At 38.7% G+C, this 19,791-nt stretch overlaps 1 protein-coding gene across 3 annotated transcripts in view; it reads right to left on the reverse strand.

Moving 5' to 3' along the window:
* Positions 1 to 19,791, reverse strand: part of pappaa (pregnancy-associated plasma protein A, pappalysin 1a) — a 115,793-nt gene that overhangs the window by 66,740 nt on the left and 29,262 nt on the right. For all 3 annotated transcript variants that reach the window (XM_082170498.1, XM_082170497.1, XM_082170499.1), the window contains 2 exons: positions 13,737 to 13,865; positions 11,437 to 11,528 (listed from right to left, as the gene is read on the reverse strand). In XM_082170498.1, the coding sequence (XP_082026624.1) occupies positions 11,437 to 11,528; positions 13,737 to 13,865 (221 nt within the window). The remainder of the gene's footprint in view (positions 1 to 11,436; positions 11,529 to 13,736; positions 13,866 to 19,791) is intronic.

Here is a 19,791-nt window from a genome sequence, read left to right on the forward strand (position 1 = left end):
GTTGGATGTAATAATGTTATCAAATGTAATAAAATGAAGAAAGATTTAAATTAAAAGTTAAGTCTACTGCACTATGTGAGTATATTGCTTTAAATGAAATTCATGCAAAATGATATTACGCTGCTTCTTCTTTCCGCAACACAGAGATCAGTGAGTGTCGCTAAAAGCATGTTCAGTGTTATGCGAAACAGAAAGTGAATATGTCAGTGTTTTATTATGTTGGATGTTATACGCATCACAGCAGTTCGGATATTAAAAGTCCGGTGAGAACTCAAAAAAGTGAAGGCTTATCGCGTTTAAAAATGGCTTTCCTGTAGCTCAGTGGTAAGAGCATTGCGTTAACAACGCAAGGTTGTGGGTTCGATCCCAGGGGATTGCACATACCTATGTATAAATGTATAGGATAACGCAATGTAAGTCGCTTTGGATAAAAGCGTCTGTCAAATGCATAAATGTAAATGTAAATGTAAATGTAAAAATAACGTTCCACCTACACTAAACCCTAAACATACCCGATCAAGAGCAAATGTGAGATAAAAATGCATTAGCTGAAGCAGGCATGCCATTTTAACTGGCTTCTATGAGTCTTTGAGCTCTTTTATCGGGACTTGTGTTTCCCGAGCGCTTCACATCACGAGTGGCAAGCTTCAGGGCAAGTTTACTACAGCAGAAAAGACACACATATGGAGCTGATTATGTGATGCAAACATCAAAATGTATAAGTTTACAACCAGGTTTAGTGCTTTTACATTAGTGTTGTTCACTTATCATTTCCCTCTGATATTAGGGATAAGTTATGGTTAGGGGTTAGGTTTAGGGGTATGGATAGGGTTAGGACTACATTTTCAGACAGGAATGGTCCAGGATCAACAAAATATGGAGCATGTCTTACTTGGCAAAATCACGGTGACTGTAGGCCTATAGGTGAGACAGTTTTGTTAAAATGTAGGTAGAGACAGTGGTGATTTTGTGTATAGAAGTCAATTGAAAATATGTGATTATCTATTAATGTTTAGTACTACTAAGACTTTTGAAAATGTACCACGTGTGTAAAACAAACAAAAGTGATTACAAAAAACTGTATCTGGAAGGGGGACATTTTTTTTAAATCCTGTGAATTCTGTGTCCAATTGTAGTTTTAATACCATATCATGTTTAATTTATAATATACTATATATAATTTACTAAAACTACATGGCTATGTTTATTTCATTTAGTTTTGCAACCATGAGTGTATTTTATAGTTTCCATCTTCCTTTTAGCTTTGGCTAACTCTAATGTCCTTGTTTGTGTTCTTAGACGACGCACACAAGATCGCTGGATATCATTAGGCAGTGAATTATACACACACACCTGCCAATGATGAGCGAGTTCAACAAATAAATATTTCTACTAGCCATGAAGCTCTATTTTGCATTTTGAGACAAACAAAAAGAGGTCATTTTGTTAAACTCACAGCATCATGTCATAGAAGAAAATGAAAGTGGACCCACTTCAAAAATTTGATTTTTCTCCTAAAATGTTCACTTTGATGGCTTAATGTGAGTGATATTTAACATGTGTGCCGGCACATGGAGCTGTAAAGAATGGCAACAGATGTTTTATTTAGCAGGCTTTAATTTCTGATCTGAAACGATTACGTAATTTACAAGAGTTAGAGTCAGATTGTCCTTCTCAAATACTATTTAAATCCATGATGCTGCAGGTCCTCATAAAGTTACCGGCTAATTGACCCTTCAGAGAGTTTGATTGACAGGCGATCTGACCAATCATAATCCGCCATCCGCCAAATCCGCCATTTTTGTCTGACAAAGCAGTCAGGAGAGTTAGTAGATTAACGTTGGAGGATTTGAACTTGAATTTGAAACGGTGTACTGACGCAGGGTTGCCAACTCTCACGCAGCTGGCGTGACACTCATGCTTTCAGCATCAATCTCACGCTCTCACGCTCACGCAAGAAATTTCACGCCAAAATCCATTTTTCTCCCCTCTCAATCCGTTAATTTTCTGTTGATTACTAGACTAGACCACAGCGTATTAATGACAGGAGAGGAGTTTAAGGCCCACAGCTGTAACATCTGCCTACAACGTTCTCACTGCAGTATTCTCTGATCGTTGATTCGCTGAAAACCTTGCACCTGATACGTCAGTTGCGTCCAGGTTGCGTCTGAAAAGTTCAGAGAGAGTTCAGAGCATAGGTTTGGAGTCGGAGCCACTGATGCGCGTTTGAAAGTTTGGATGACAATCAAGGTAAGCTGATAATAAAATGGTGTGCCTTTCACTACAGACGCAGCCTTGCCTAATCAGTCTGTGTGCCGAGAGTACAGACTTCAACTATAGTTGCGAACGTTGTCTGACGTGCGTTATGTGGGCTAGATAATTGCTCAATAAAAATAGGCTCATGGTACAAATTACGTTTTGGCAAATCGGGCAAGTGGCATTTTAAAATTCCCAAAATGATCAAAGGTTGCCCAGATTGTGTTGAGCCTGCCACACTCAAATGCAGATGCTGAGCGAACCTTTTCAGTTATTGGCCTAAACACGACTGACACCAGGAACAGACTTGATGCACCCTGTGAGTGATGGGAAGTTCGGATCATTTTACTGACTCGCTTGTTCGATCTCGTTCATTAAAATGAACTAATCTTTTTTCAAGTCATTTCGTTCATTTAAGGGGCTTTAAATGTTATACTTTTAACAGCCAAATTCCCCGAACACATCCACCTACGCAGTCTTTATCCAGGGCTCTCAAGTTTTACCAAAAGCTTGGAGTGAGATCACATGCGGTTAGGGGAGGAGCCCTAATGGAGCCCCGCCCCCATATGTCCCCACCCCCCAATTTTACCCATTGTTCATAATTAACCAGCCCAAATTGAAATTATAACAATTGGTAAATCTGATAAATGACAGAGCAATTCATCACATCAAATATACTCTTTAATGTTATATTTCAAAATTACAAATAAGTTATACAAAAATTACAAAAATATAACAAATTGCTCCAAACAGTTTGGAAAAACAAATCTTTTTGCATTTTGAATGTGTCTAGTCAAAATGGTATAATTATTTATTGTGTGGTGCATGGGACATTGTGAACAAATGACATATTAGAGTATTATTAAAGTGTGTGTGTGTGTGTGTGTGTGTGTGTGTGTGTGTGTGTGTGTGTGTGTGTGTGTGTGTGTGTGTGTGTGTGTGTGTGTGTGTGTGTGTGTGTGTGTGTGTGTGTGTGTGTGTGTGTGTGTGTGTGTGTGTGTGTACACAAGAGTACACACTCCAGCTTATGAAATGTGTTTTGTGTTTGAAAAATACAAATGCAATGGCAATGATTAATGTATGTTTTGACAGGATATAAAATATTACCCAGAGCACTCTGCTTTAATACATGTAGCCTTAATGTAACTAGAAAGACTATTAATACAGTATAATATATAATTATATTATAAAATAAACAAATTTAAATGTATTTAAAATAAAATGAAGAAATACATCTTCATTCCTTCCCATACCCACTAACATTCCCTTAGTTTAAGAAAACGTAAGCTAGCCAAACTGAGCCAAAGCTTCTGGCCTGGTTGCAGAGTAGTTGTAGAGTTTTTGACTGCATCAATAATAATGTAAACGATGGGCTATATATTAAATGTTCTAGCCTAAAAATGTTAGACGAGCTTTCTTCCAACTTACCTTCTCCATCACGACGTGTGTTCACGCGATGTTGTTGGTTACCTAGTAACGAACGTACGGTGGCCGAGAATGTTCCGTCAACTTCCGTGTGTTCGCGCATCTGTGTTGCCTTGTAATGAACGCAATCTGGCCGAGATACGTGCTAGCGGCAGGAAACTTCACTTTGTGTGCCTGCGCCTCGTATACAACGTTATATAAAGCTCGCAGGACAACTTGGTTGGCATTGCCTTTTCAGCGTGAGAAATACACGGTGTGGCGTGTGAGCGTGTGAACTGGTTGAATTGCGTGTGTCTCACGCCCAATGCGTGAGACTTGAGAGCCCTGCTTTATCTTTATCATATTCTGAATTAAAGGGGTCATATAATGCCATTTTTGTACAAGCTAATATGATTCTTTAGGGTCTAAATTAAAAGTTTGTAATATACTTTAATTCAAAATGATCATTAGTATTGTAAGAAAACACTAATTGTACCTGGTCAAAAACAGCTCTGTTTTCAGCACACCGTTTAAGTGCATGTGTCTTTAAATGATAATGAGCTTTGCTGACCCCGCCCCTCTGTTCTGTGGAGCCCCGCCCCTCTGTTCTGTGCGGACACCGTTTCTAATAATAACACAATAACCATAACGTGTTGTTCATTATAAACCTGGGATTATGAATTATATCGAGAACGTTGTACATAGAAAACATGCCGTAATGTACCCTGAGTGTAAACAGCCGCATTCATCGTGAAGCGTGCTAGCGATTTGCAAAGATTCATATAAATATGAATATAAAGGTTAATAAAACGATACACTCACTTCAGTTCTTCTGGAGGTTCATCAGGAACACGAATAGTTGGTACCGATCCTTTTTGCAGGAGCAGCTTCTTAGCAAAAACAGCTTTATACTGACCTAGTTTATAAAGCAGTCTGGTGTGTGGAATGATTCGTGCAAACATGAAAGCATTGACGTTGATCGTGGGGAATATTCCCTTCGAAAAAAAACTCAGCCACTGCGTCTTCAGCGGTTCGTATTTAGGAACATCCACATGACTGTGTTCCTTATTACACCCAAGAACAGAACACCACAATCGCTTAGAGACACCATTCTACTCAGTGCTCCAGCTATCAACAATGACCGCGCCAGTCCGCGCGGGCTATGATTGACAGCTCGCTCAGGGCGCGAGGGCGGGTCTGTGTTGAAACGCTCCTGTCAATCAGCAATTGTGGGAGGGGCGTCGATTTTGTGACGTCACAATATCGAACAGCTTGATTTGAGATGGGGGGAAACGTATAAAAAGATTTTAAGAAAAAACACTGGATGGATTTCTATCATTTTATGATGGTTGTGTACAGGCACTGCCAACACACATTTCAGTACAATCAACTTGTTAAAGTGCATGTACCATTATATGACCCCTTTAAGAAATCATTATAATGCAGTCAAAAATAATTATTACTTTACCTTCCGAGTCTTTCGTTCATTTGTCACGTGACAGACGCGATGAACGTTCATGAACGGGTCGAACCCTGCTTCAGATACGAGCCTCCTGCAGAGGTGGTGAAGTGGGCCAACACTGCCACTGTGGCACAGGCTACAACAGGCCTAATGTGTGAAACTTGTGTTGTGGTTTTCTGGGGAGGTGGAGTAACTATTATGTGTCCCTTTTGTTTTGAGATTTTTTATTGTTTTGATGTTGTTGTTTTACATGTTTGTTATTTAATCACCTATATCTTTATTTTTTTATAGTGCAATCAATAAATTAATTGTACATTTTGAAAACTTTTCCATTCTATTAATTTGTTTTTCTTCTTTTTTTTCATAAATCAGGGTTTATACTAAGTAAACAAGGACTGACATTTTTAAAATTAGGGTTAGGGTTACGCGCGCGCACTGATGTTTTACAGAGTCTCACTCCAGCCAAAGTCCCAAAGTTGGCAATCCTGTGACGTCTTTCCGCGGTTAAAACAACATTCCTTCTGATGTTCATTCATGTTTATTTGGTGCTATAAATGAACTAGAAGGAACAGATGATCGGTTCACGAGCAGCTTTAACTGAGGCTCTACAGCGATCTGTCAGACACATTAAAGAGCCACAAAACGCTAATTATTGATCTATCTATTTATTACATTTCTTTACAAAATTATCAAATTTGAAAGGTGAGATTTTGTTTCATATCAAAAGTAAGCTGGTCTGTCCTGTCTGTCAGTGTGTTGTCAGTGTCCTTTCTCCTCTGCTATGTGTTTTTCACCGTGTGAGAACATGTGTGGCGTGAGAGAGGCGTGGCTTGTCGGACATAGCAACAGTAACTAAAGGGGGCGGGTCTTTGCGAACGGTCAATTGCAAGAGTACTTTCTCAGATTTGCCAGTGACGGGTGTTAATTTTGGATCTTTGCTGCCGTCAGAATCCGAGCAGATGAAGGCATCTTGGCAGACAAGATGTTGCTCAAACATTGGTTTCAGATGTGCCTTCATGCCTTCCCACCACCGAAGGCAGCATTCTGCAGCTTTCGGATCCATCATGGATTTCCAGGCAGGAGAGCTGTTGAGTTTTGGGATATTTGGGATGAGTTTTCCAGGCCCTGGAGCCGCTGTCCCTCATTCAAGTGTTTTAGCCGTTCCTCCTCTGTTTGTCTCTCACTATTTCACATTCTCCAATCACATTTTCTCTCCCACATTGTGTCTCCATCCACTCCTACTCTGTCTGTCTGGCAGTTTATCAACAAACTGAATATTAGTGGTGCAAATAAAACGAATTATAAAAACAGTGCATAATACACTAGGAAAGAGACCATTTAAAAATGTACCAAAGAAATTAACCATTTTAAAACTGGACAAACAATTACAACACTTCAACACTAAAGCATTAATTAATGTTAATTTCTAAATTTACTAATACATTTTTAAAATGTTCTCTATCTGTATTGCTCACTGTAATTCGAAGTGCATCTATTAAGTTATTTTAAAGGCTTCTAATTTTGTTTTGGAGGTCTCCTATATTAGATGTACATGCATCATGCATGCAACACTTTAATCTTCTCATAATATACATTGCAGCTTAACCTCTTTGTGTCTGAAACTTTCGATTAACGATTCGGTTTCTTTCTTTCTGAGAACCTGCTCTGCTCTGATTGGTCAGACGGCCCAGTCTGATGTGATTGGTCGCCCATTACCATTTCTGAATTTTGCTTTTGATACATGCAAACAGTTTTACAGTATCAATTCGAGCCCGAGTCCTCATCCTTCAGAAGTGGATTTGCTTTGTCAGCAGAAAACAGCATCTTCTCGACATGTACAACACGAACCAAACTCTTCCAGTCTCAGATAAACTCATAGACCATAAAATAAATGGACACAGCGGAGAAAAGTGAAGTCAATTAGAAGCTCTCACTTCCTGATGGCTGAGCGTACTGCGCAGACTCAAACTGAGCTTGACGACGTAGATGTGACGTGAGCAACCCGTCTGTCTTCTAGTAGCTGTGCTAAGAGAAATCTGAATGATTCCCTTCTGAAACTTGTAGAGACGGAGAGTGTGAGTAGGAGGTGTCCATGAGCTAGAGCAGGAGTAACTTTTGCTAAGTATTCTGATTCATTATTTTGTCATTTTGCCTCCACGTCCCCCCGATTGCGCATGAGCTTCTCCTCCTGTCCATACGGTAATCTCTCTACTGTGCGACAGAGAGTCGCGTGGTTATGACGCAATCGTTAGCCTATTTTTTAAAAAACTGCATCTACGGGGCCATAACGTAAGCTACAAGGTAATGGAGCCTTTTATACATTTTCGTGTTTCTTTAGAAATAAATAATGGACAAATGGAGTCTTTAAACGCCTCAGATGTAAAGTTATTCGCTGTCAAAGTGACGCCAAAATGAATGGGAGTCAATGGGATGCTAACAGCAGGTGATGGTCCGCTAATCAATGGCGGCGCCCAGGGAAGCTTCAGTGTTTTCCGAAACATTGGCCCCTGGATAAACTACAGTGTTTGAGGGTCAAAGTTGACGTTGTTCACTGGCAGCCAATGAAGAGCATAGACTGGCATTATGCAGATTTAACACAAACCTACATAAGTTTAAGCAGGAATCAAGACTGAAATTACTGACGACTCAATTCACGCCAGTTCAGAGTCGCTTCTTTCTTTTGAGAGACAATAACTCCATTTATCTGCACTTTGATCTCTGCACATTCACAAACAACTATATTACACACTTAATCAAAGGTAATATCTGAAAAAAGCTAAATATGAGCACTTTAAACAATGGGCACTTATTGTAAAGTGTTACTCAATTAAACAAGCAGTGTCAGTGGAGCACATAATTGAGAACAATTTACTTCTGTACAGAATAAGACTAAGACAAAAATAGTGATAATGAGCATATATTTAGTGATAAAGGGATATCTGTCTGTCTGTCTGTCTGTCTGTCTGTCTGTCTGTCTGTCTCTCAGTGTAAGGGTTTCCAGCAAGGAGGACAGAGGCATGCCGTGCCAAGTTGGCTCGAGCATTCACATAAATTCCAGAGCTCCCCTTTGCTCAGCTCTGCTGATGTTGAAACGAGAGGCTGCAGAGGGGGACAAACACACACACACACACACACACACACACACACACACACACACACACACACACACCTAGCGTTCACGTGGCCTCGCGCACAGCCATATGCATGTTTGTGCCACACCGAACCCGCGATATCGTTATATTCCTCAGACACAATGAGACGAGCAATTTACTGTCTGTGGACAACCTAATTCAAACACAATATTGAGATAAGGAAAACCAAACACTATCTTTTGGTTCAGCGGAATCCAGCTAAAAAAACAATCAGTTGCACAGTCAGAAAGACAAACGGTTCATTCATGATGGTGCCTGATGGTTCCACACAAAAACAAATATCTCAAGCTGCCACACAGATGTGGCTCCTGCAGCAAATGTAGAAATAAACTCTCGGACAAAAACGTGCAATGCCTGATATTCTGAAAATGGTGCTTGTATATCACTAGCAGTGTACAAAGAGGAATCATACTTTAAAATAAGTCTCCTCTGCTCTCCAAGGTTGCATTTATTTGATAAAAAAAAATACAGTAAAAACGGGAATATTGTGCAATATGATTACAATTTGAAAATGACTGTTGCCTTTTTAATGTATTTTTAAATGTAATTTATTCCTGTGATGAAAGCTGAATTTTCAGCATCATTACTCCAGTCTTCAGTGTCACATGATCCTTCAGAAATCATTCTAATATGATGATTTGCTGCTCAATAAACATTTCTGAATGTTGCTTCATATTTTTTGTAGAAACTGATGCGTTTTAGAAATTTCAAAAGAAATAGAAAATTCTATTGAAAATAGACAAATAGAACATTTAAAAGAACAACATTTATTTGACATTTTCATGTCTTTATAGTCACTTTTGGTCAACTGAATGCATGCTTTCTAAATAACAGTATTAATTTATTTAAAATAAAAATAATACTTAAGGGGAGACACCCCAAATGAATAGAAAAAAAATTAATAATAATAATAATAATAGATATCAGCATGTAAATTGCCCAGTTGATTACTGACATTGACAAATATATTTTGTATTACAAGTTTTTAGAAATATTTAAGTTTAAATATGCAAATTAGGTATTATCTCATTAAATATGCGCTAATTCGCATATATTTCCAGAAGAGAAATCTGAACATTGGATAAAGCCAGATTCAAAATTCTTGTTTCATTTTGTTGACATATTAGAGTCAAAGGTTTTTACAGAGGGGATTTTGGATATCTCTTTTTATCACTCCATTAATCAGAAAGAACTGTCAACAGCCATAAAAAAAATATATTTTTGCCCCTTTTTTTAGTTATAAAATGTTGTATAAATCAGAAACTGAATGATATATGAACAAACCCCTCTGTAAACACCTTAAGAATATAGATAGGAATACAACTGGAATGTGTGGTGTATGTAAGTGCTGCTGAAGTGGAGGTTTCTGGCTCAGAAAATGAGAAAAAAACTCATTTTGAGAAAACGGCCTTTAAAGGTTTGTGTTGTAAAAATTCATACCTTTTTAGTGGAAAAAACTATTCACAGACACAGTATCTTATCAAATCATTAGCAACAAGAATACAAACCACATCAAAACTTATAACAGCATTTATGGCCTTCAACTGAACAGTCAAAAACACACACAAACAGAATCACGTTGTCAGAAATTAACATCAGCCAATGAGATTTCGCTTTTAGAGTTAAATGTCCCATTGTACTTTCACGATTGGTTGCTGATAAAAAGGAAATGACCATATTTGGATCTGACAACATTGTACAGGAGAGAGAGAGAGAGAGAGCTTTCCATCGGTATATGTGTGACAGCGATCGCGGAGCGGCATGTTGATTTACAATGCCAACTTTTGTTGAATTTATGAGAAATCTACAGACGCAAATAGACAAAGTGTAGTAAAATAAAGACCTAAATGTGCATTTTGGACTTTTTTTCACTACAAGTCTGAAAGAAGACAAATAGCCCAAAATCTCAAAATTTACCAGTGAAAAAAAACTATGTTTTTGCCTGCCGTGTCTCGTCTTGTCTCAACTTTTGAAAGGTAGTACATTTACCATTTTATTAGTTACATTCATTTTCATAAACACCCTCTCTCTGGCCTTTGTGATCAAATAGGCAATTTTTGTGGTACTGTACCTTTAAAGCTACACTGTGTAATTTTTTAAGTTGATTATTTGCAAAAAACACTTTGTTCTTTCAAAATGATATGTGTTCATTAATGTGTAATTACTTCTACCAACTAATCAAGTATTCTCGTAAGCGTAGAATCTGCCATTTAGAAAACATATGAGCGAGTCACTCGAATGGCGGCAGCCATGTTGCGCCGCCATCTTGAAAATGCATTCGCCAAAGAGGGACATACCTGGAAATTCAAGCTTCGCCTTTCGCGTTTTACACTCAGTGGCACCGTGACGAATGCGAGGGGGAGATTACTCACGACTGCCGGCAGATTTGAAATAATACGGCCACCGTAGGAGTTAAAACGCCCTCGGAATGGGAGGGGCTGGAAAGTAATATTCAGTTGGTAGTCATAAACAATTTCACCGCTAGATGGGAGAAAATCCTACACAGTGTAGCTTTAAGACTTCGGCTGTATTTCTAAACACTCCCTGTTGCGATTGACTAACAATGTGAAATACAGTAAGTAAGTACTTCCACTCACAAGTTTGCTTTCGAGTGTCTGTTGTGCTGAACACTGAATAGGAGTCATTGATGTGTATCAAGAGCAGTATTGGTGTCTATTTTACACTTAAGAGACGCTTTGCATTTGTGTCTAAAAGTAAACTAAATTCCCCTACTGCTGTCTTCCAATCACGTAACCTTTCGTCAAACTCGACCATAAAAACAGAAACCGGAAAGCCTTCTATTAGTAATAATACAGAACAGGAGAAGGTGCCAAGGCATCCTTCACAAATCTGTTAGTGTGTTCGTTTTGAATTAAATGTCTAACAGATTTTACAAGGATGTCATAATGCTCGTGATAAAAAATATCTTTGGCTCTGGAGGGAGTGAATAAAAGAGCCCAGCTAAGCTATTACTCCTAAAGTGCTGCTCTCAAAGATGCTTTTCCCCCCGGAGTGAGACAGTAGCACATCTCGCAAAGCCATCAACCAAAACTGACGTACAGCATTGAGTGTGTGTAAAAGCGTGCCGCACTTTTGTCGTAGCCGTTTGACAGATGGCCGTAATGAGCTGCTGATGCACTTACGGTTTCTCTCCACACTTACCAATACAGTTAAAGAACGGCTCCTTCTTACAGTGTCCGGAGCAGCCGTCTCCATTCATAGTGTTCATATCATCACATTCCTCTCCCTGGGACCTGAAATAAATCAATGCATACATAATAAACATAATAATGATGATTTCCCTTGGTGGATATAAATCTATGTTGTTAAAAGCATGGACCTCCTCGTGCAGTAGATATATGACAGTGTGTTTTCAACAACTTTAAAATGTTTTGTTGAGGCAGTGGATGAGCCTCAAGGTTAATGTGATGATCCTGTAAATCAGTAGTTCTCAATCTTTTTCACTCAGAGGACCCACACTATCCAATAACTATAAAATATATTAACAGATTCTAGGAGAGTTGATATAAGTAAGCTATCTAACCACAATTAGTTTTGTGATTGCAGATTTTTCAAGAACTGTACGTTAATTAATAAAATAGTAGTTGAGGGGGTTCTTGTATGATATTTGTAGCATTTTAATAAAGTTAGATTAACTCTTTCCCCGCCAGCATTTTTTTTTTTTTTATATATATTTTTATTAGAGGTGGGCATAGATTATTTTTTTTAATCTAGATTAATCTAGATTAATTTTGAAATTAATCTAGATTAATCTAGATTAAAATGGCTCATTTGAATTCTGCCGAAGGCATTCAGAATATGTGTGCTACCCAAATAATGACTATAAAAGTAAGTCTTTGAGAACGGGTTTCTCAAGCCAGGTGGCGCATTAGACCAGGGGCTCATCTCCTGTTTCCAAAATGCATCACAAACTGCTTGAGCAAGCTGTTCTACTCATAGACTGTAAAAGGTTACTACTGTACTGTTACCGTCCGTAGGCAACATTAGGTAGGCCTATGTTATTATCAACTACTATAGGCTATCAATTAGGGATGGGCGATATGGCCTAAAATCTATATTGTGATATACATTGCAGCCTCTTGCGATAACGATATACAGTATATTATAATAAAACCATTTCAGAACAGATTACACAGACCCATGCTAAACAACTGCTAAATGTATTTTTTTTTAAAGGGTGTATGTAGTTTTGAGAACATATATTGTGCAAAACTGTAAGTATACAACATAATTTTGCAGATAAATAAAATGTAAGTACACTAGCTGCAGAGACTTAAGTAGGTCTAATGTTTATTATGGCTTGGAGTTTATGAAACCCCAAATTTAAAATTAGAATATTGTCTAACTGATGTCTTTTCAGTTAAAAAGAAACACAACAACGAATCTTAAAATCGAGATTATGTGCTACACCACTAAGATATAGTGGAATGGGAATAATACGCGCGCGCTGGTATTCAGTGATATATTGTTTCATTTTGAATTTGAGGTGGTCGAACGGATTAGTCGTGTGTTAACTTACCGAACTGTTACCCCACACACTCTGTATATAGTTTGCTGCTGCTCGTCTGACGGCTTAAACCCGAACCAAGTCCAAATAATGGATGTTGCACCGATCTTTTTCACCAGCTTTCACTTTCAGCCGTGTTTACTTAAGATGACGACGAATATGCGTTGCAGCCGGGTTTACCTCGCGGCCGCGGGTAGATTGCGTCATCATAGCTTGTGTAGTATAGAGCCATCTCCCAACCCAACTTGGAGAATAGATTAACGGCGATCTTTTTTTTATCGCGCGATAAGAGTCTCGCGTTAACGCAGCACGTTAACGCCGATAACGGCCCACCACTAATTTTTATATATATTTTTTTATATATCTGAACATGAAATTTATCGAAATAAAAAACAGACCCTCTGCTTTTAAACAACAACAACACAAATATTTTATTCTAGCTTTTAAGCATTTTTTTTTTTTTTTCAAAACTTGAATGTGGGTCAGTTTCATAAAAAAGCTTTTTTTTTTAAGCATAAGCTGAGAAATTCTTGTTTTTGTCAAAGACTACATCCAGATCAGATTCAGAGCGATGATCAAAACACAGATGGAGTAGATCGAGTCCATCAAGACCTCTAAAGCTTCACAGTCCTGTAGCTCGTCCTGGGTCGACCTTTCATTCAGTAACATTAGGCAGTTTTGATTTATATGCTAATTAATGTTGATGATTGCGTTATTTTTACAAATGCATATGATTACATTTGCTATTGCTTGTTTCTGATTCTTCTTCACACCTCTTTCAGAAGATGCGTAATAGCGCCCTCTACCGTATAGCAGTGAAAACCAGGAATTTTTTTGTCAATGGCGGGGAAAGAGTTAATTAAGAGAATCAAGTTAGACTAATGAAGCTTGAGAACCATTGCTCAAAAGGCTGTGGAAACGCATCCAATCTCACCTCTGGATGAGACCGTCTCCACAGTACGGCGCTCCGAGGCGGTGTGTGAACAGAGGTGATGGCTCACTCTCGCTCCGACTGGAGATGGTTTGGATCTGGTATGTGTACACACCACCATACTCAACATCCCTGGGGAAAAATGCAAAAAAAAATCTGTCAGGAATGTACTTTTGCATTGAGTGGCACTATTTGTCACAAGGACTTGTTTTAATGTCAAATACTTGTTTTAATGTCAAATAATTAAATACTAAATCAAAATACTATAGGCTGCCTGCAACCAATCAAATTGTATCATCAAAAGCAATCTTTACACTGCAAATGTGGAACAGAAGCTGCATCTGACATGGTTTATTCACACAGACTGCTTAATGCTGCTCAGAGGTGGCATACAACATGTAATTATTACTGTAAGTATCTGAGCCTACACTGTAAGTCCTTGTCCGCTTAGCATTCATATTGCCATTTTTAACACCGAATTTAAATATACTGAACCTAAAGGCAAAGGGATATGTTCACAACCTGATTGGTTGTATAATTTGTATATTTCACATGTACGTAGCTTACATATGATGATATTTTGACCAGCTGAGAGCTTATAAAATGTGTAAAGTGGTTAAAACAGCGGCAGGAATCCCTCCGTCACACACACACACACACACACACACATGAAGAACTGCTGTGAGGAGACCCGGTTCTGATGTCTGTACTGAACTGTGATGGGCAACATCGCCACTATGACGAGAAAAAACAGGTATGCTTGAGCATTCTGTCCTTTTTAGGGTCGCGTCTTGTGACATCATGTCCTGTTTTTGGTTAGTTTACATGTCTTTGGTCCGTGTTCATATTTCATTTGAACCGCACCAGAGTTCGTTTGGAAGTGGACCGAGACCCACCGTTTCAGCATCTCGGTCCGCTTGTTTGATGCACACCAGGGTTCAGATGGCAGCGTTCACACTTATTCAAATGAGCCGCACTAACAGAGCAATCGCACCAGGGTTCATTTTAATATAAACAAACATGCCAAGTGTGAACACACTCTTAATGTATTTGGCTAGATCTGCTACTCTGCTGCTACTGTTGATTATTGCAACAGCTAATAGCCATAAAACCATAATCTAAAAAAAACAGAGGAACCGCTGCAGGACAAGCTTACAACCAGTGAAACAGACTATTTAAATTTTGAGCAAGCAATCTCATTGGCTGAAAGGATCAGCAGAGGCCAATCAGCTTCTGCCATCCAGTAATGATGTGATTGCTTGCAGATTGCAGGTACAGGACCGATCAGCCTGCGCCCCCTAGAGTTTCATGACTGAACTAGCTACGTAAAACAGTGATTATTGGAGTACGTTTTAGAAGAAAATTTGGTAACACTTTATTTTACAGTGTCCTTCACGAGAGTGACTCGAGCGTTTTCAGTGGATTTCTTCATCAGCAGATACGTATGTAATTGGTTATAATGATCAAAGCTGAAAAAAAATAAAAAATAAAAAATAAAATCGTAAAACGAAATTTGATGCAACATGAGAAGATCTAAATGCAATACCACACTTTTCATTTAATTTCACATTTCTCTTTAATCACGACAGTTGTAACAGATTTAGTTCAATTGTGCAGGGGCATTTTTTGAGTTATTCTGGTACCTTAAGTTTGCACAGCATAAAACCAAATAATCCCTAAAACTATGCCATTCGTTTGTGCTGTGTGGCATTTACGACCCTGCATCTAACTTAGGAGGGAGAGTATAGGAGACCATAAGTCTGAGAGGACATCCATGACATGCGGAGTCCCTCAAGGCTCAATTCTTGCAGCACTCCTGTTCAACCTGTATATGCTCCCACTGAGCCAAATAATGAGAAAGAACCAAATCTCTTACCACAGCTATGCAGACGACACACAGATCTACCACAGCTATGCAGATGAGATCTACTTAGCCCTATCACCTAACGACTACAGCCCCATTGACTCCCTGTGCCAATGCATTGATCACCAGTTTAAGATGTCTCTTCTTAATTATTTGCATACAAGCTGCAACTGTTTTCTTCATGCTTGATATATATATATATATATGTTTTTTTTTTTTATTGTCTATGTGAATGACCTTAACTGTTTATTGTCTAATATCTAATGGTTGGATTGGAGAAGATATGGGTGGTTTTGGTGTGATGGAGAGCCTTTGTCTTTGTTCTGTTAGTATGTATGTATGTATGTATGTGAAGTAAGTTTTTCTTGAGGTCCCCTCGAAAACGAGATGTCAAATCTCAAGGGGTTTTCCTCTTAACAATAAACTTGAATGAATTTGAATGATGAAGTCAACAGTTGGATGTGCCAAAACTTTCTTCAGTTTAACAAAGACAAAACTGAAGTCATTGCATTTGGAAACAAAGATGAAGTTCTCAAGGTGAACGCATACCTTCACTCTAGGGGTCAAACAACAAAAAATCAAGTCAGGAATCTCGGTGTGATTCTGGAGTCAGACCTTAGTTTCAGTAGTCATGTCAAAGCAATAACTAAATCAGCATACAATTATCTAAAAAATATTGCAAGAATTAGATGCTTTGTTTCCAGACGAGACTTAGAGAAACTTGTTCATGCTTTCATCACCAGCAGGATTACAGGATTATTGTAATGGACTCCTCACTGGTCTTCCCAAAAAGATTGAGCAGAACCAGAACCAGAACATGTGAACACCAGTCCTCAGGTCTTTACACTGGCTCCCAGTTACATTTAGGATTGATTTTGAAGTATTATTACTGGTATATAAATCACTCAATGGCTTAGGACATCAATACCTTGCAGATATGCTCACTGAATATAAACCCAACAGATCACTCAGATCATTAGGATCACATCAGCTAGAAATACCAAGGGTTCACTCTAAGCATGGAAAGTCTGCTTTTAGCTATTATGCTGGAACCAGCTTCCAGAAGAGATCAGATGTGCTCCTACAGTATCACATTCAAATCCAGACTCAAAACACTTCTGTTTAGCTGTGCATTTAATGAATGAGCACTGTGCCACTATTTGTACTGTATTTTCTTTTCTTTTTTTATTCTAAACTGTTTTAATTATTCTTATTTCTTTTGATTATTTTAATTACTTCCATGTAAAGCACTTTGAATGACCACTGTGTATGAAACCACTTGCCTTGCCTTAGACCAACAGTTCACTGACTTTAAGGCAGGGGTGTCTAAACCTGCTCCTGGATGGCCACTGTCCTGCAATGTTTAGCTAACACATCTGCCTGGAAGGTTCTGGAAGTTTCTTGATTGGCTGTTTCAGGTGTGTTTAATTGGGGTTGGAGCTAAACTCTCCAGGACAGTGGCCCATCAGGAGCAGGATTGGACACCCCTGCTTTAAAGTGTCCACCTAATGCACAATACAAGTGCAAATAGCTTCCAGCATAGCTCAGACACTTCCTAACAGTGGTCAATTAGAGCATTCTGATCATTCCTTGCTGAAAAAGTCAGGTTTAGGATGCTAAGACACCAGAGTTTACACTACAGGAATTATGTCAATCCGACCTTGCTCCTTCTACACCCTGAGAACGTGTAGTGCTGGTTTAGTGCTGAATCTAAGCACATGAGCTATCACTTTGAACCATCAGCTGGTGGTGGTTGAGATCAGAGATAAGAGACATCTGATCTTGTGTCAGTCTGAAGAGGAAAGTGGATCTATACTCAAGCTGAACCATGTGGGATGTCATGAGGGATGAAGTTGTGCTGAGACAATGTAACCAAAACTTGCTCAGTAAGCTCTGGGCTTTGAGGAAAGGGTCACGGCGTTCTGGAGGCGAACGATTGCGGCGGCTGATAACCAGCAAAACAGGCCAGACATGTTTCCTCCCTCAGAGGACACCTGTAAACAAGCACAAGTCGCATCTTCAACACTTCTTCTGGAGGGCTGTCCACCTCAAATGAGTCTTGGAGGACATCTGCATTTGGTCAGTAAAACTGTATGAAGTGATTGAAAGTAGATAACCTCTCCTCTATGCTACTTAGAAGATGCCAAGATTTACTGCAGGCCCTTCACGGGAACCAAGTGAAAAAAGAAGCACACTTTAGCTTACTTTTTAAAAAAAGACTGTGAACTTCAAGTGCACATTTAATGCAATTAAGTGCACTTCTTTATAACGAGGGAGTGAGGGGGCACTCAGAGCCATTGTTAAACAGTCAACAAATATACACACATCTGTGACTTTACTCAGCAATCATAAACAGCTAAACTGTTGCACTCCTTAAGTAATTTCTTAAAGTCTAAACAAATCCGACCACTAGAAAGACAAAGAAAGCCATACACACAAAACATCCATCTACATTTTTTTTCTTCACTCATATCCACTTATATTGTAAACTACAACCCACCCACAAAGCTACAAAACAGCATGTGTATTAACTACTAGACAGGAACCCCAAGTCTCTCAGCTTTCCATCTCCAAAACTACACCTACACAGGTCATTAATAAAAGAGCCAACATGAGCGAGAGGAAAATACACAAAGCCTTCATTATTTGCATTTACGTTGGACACGTTCCCAGAGAGAAACGCAAGCACATCTCTGCTGATTAACAAAACAACACTGCCAAATTACCAGAGTGCCACGGATATTATGTTTATTACGAACGCCGCAGGTTCACCTGAGGCCAAGTGTGTTTGTGCTGCCATCAGCAGAGTTATAAGGTGCCTGTTCTAATGGGCAGGGAAGCAGTAACGTTTAATAAGAGGCTAAACAAATCATTCAAATTAGCACTTGACATGAATGACACCGGCAAGAGGTTTAAGCTGCAATTTTCCTGTGTTTTGGAAAAGGGAAAAACGTCTGTGAAAGTCCCATTAAATGAAACTGAAACACAAATAATACTCGCACAGAGAAAAGCAAATTACACTACACGCAGTAAAAGGCACGTATACACATAAAGCTGAGATTCCAGTACGCTGAAAGAGGTTTAAAACGGGAAAACTTCTTTGAACACAGCAGTTTTTGAGTTTGCAAGTCCTGGGCAATGTGCATGAAAGGGTCACATGAGACATCGTCAATATACACAAATAGAGCATGTATAACAATGAATGTTTATAAATATTCCACTGTTCCGATTTACAGAAGATAGCTATCTATGCCACGTTAAAAGTTCATATAAAATAAATGCCATTTAACTAAGTCACTTGTTATCTTCAGTGTAGAAGTTGTCTATGCTACTTTAAATAAGCAATGTAATAATGTTCAATTACATGACTCTTTATCTTTACTGTAAATACTGTGTGTGCTCAAAAAAATGAGTGAAAGGGATAGAGAATAGTTGCAACACCCCACATTTTTCTGGAACAAAGTAAAGTTATTTTAAACATGTTCAGGTGTGTAAATGAATTCCAGGCTGATTGGCTGTGATTTTTATCTCATGACACAACATTTTCACTTTAAGGAGAGACAATGATTTTTGCAGTAAACTTCTCATATCGCAGGCCACAATGTAAAATGACATGGAATTTAAGCGACAAATATTATATCTTAACTAGGGTGCGAAATACGGGGGGTCCGGGGGGTCTCATGCATCCAGACAACTTTAGCCAATGCAACCTCCTATGTCAGTGTTGGTTTACGAATACTATAGCATATCGGATTATCAAAAATTGTTAAGTGTGTGCTGTCATGTAGGCTATAGACTGATTGTCTTGGCTTGCATCCATGAAATATTGTAATGTTATAGGCCTACTGCAGATTGAGGAAATTTAGATCGGTATTGCGCAGCAGTCGGGAGATGGGGAATTTTTATGATCTTTAAAGGGATAGTTCACTTTGAAATTAAATTTTGGTATGTTTTAGCTTACCTCAAGGGCATCCAAGATGTAGGTGTCTTTTTTTCCGCAGTAGTTTCAATTTTGATATTTTTAGGTCAAACCGTTCTTGTCTGTCAGTCATATAATGCAGGTCTATGGTCACTGTCTCAAAGAGCATGCACAGAGTCCAAATTAAAACAATTCCCCATCGTCCAAATTAAACAATTCCCCATCGTAAGTACACATTGATGGCCCAAGACACGAAACGAGCGGTTTGTGTGAGA

The sequence above is a fragment of the Leuciscus leuciscus genome (assembly GCF_965113295.1).
Source record: "Leuciscus leuciscus genome assembly, chromosome: 5".
NCBI lineage: Eukaryota > Metazoa > Chordata > Actinopteri > Cypriniformes > Leuciscidae > Leuciscus > Leuciscus leuciscus.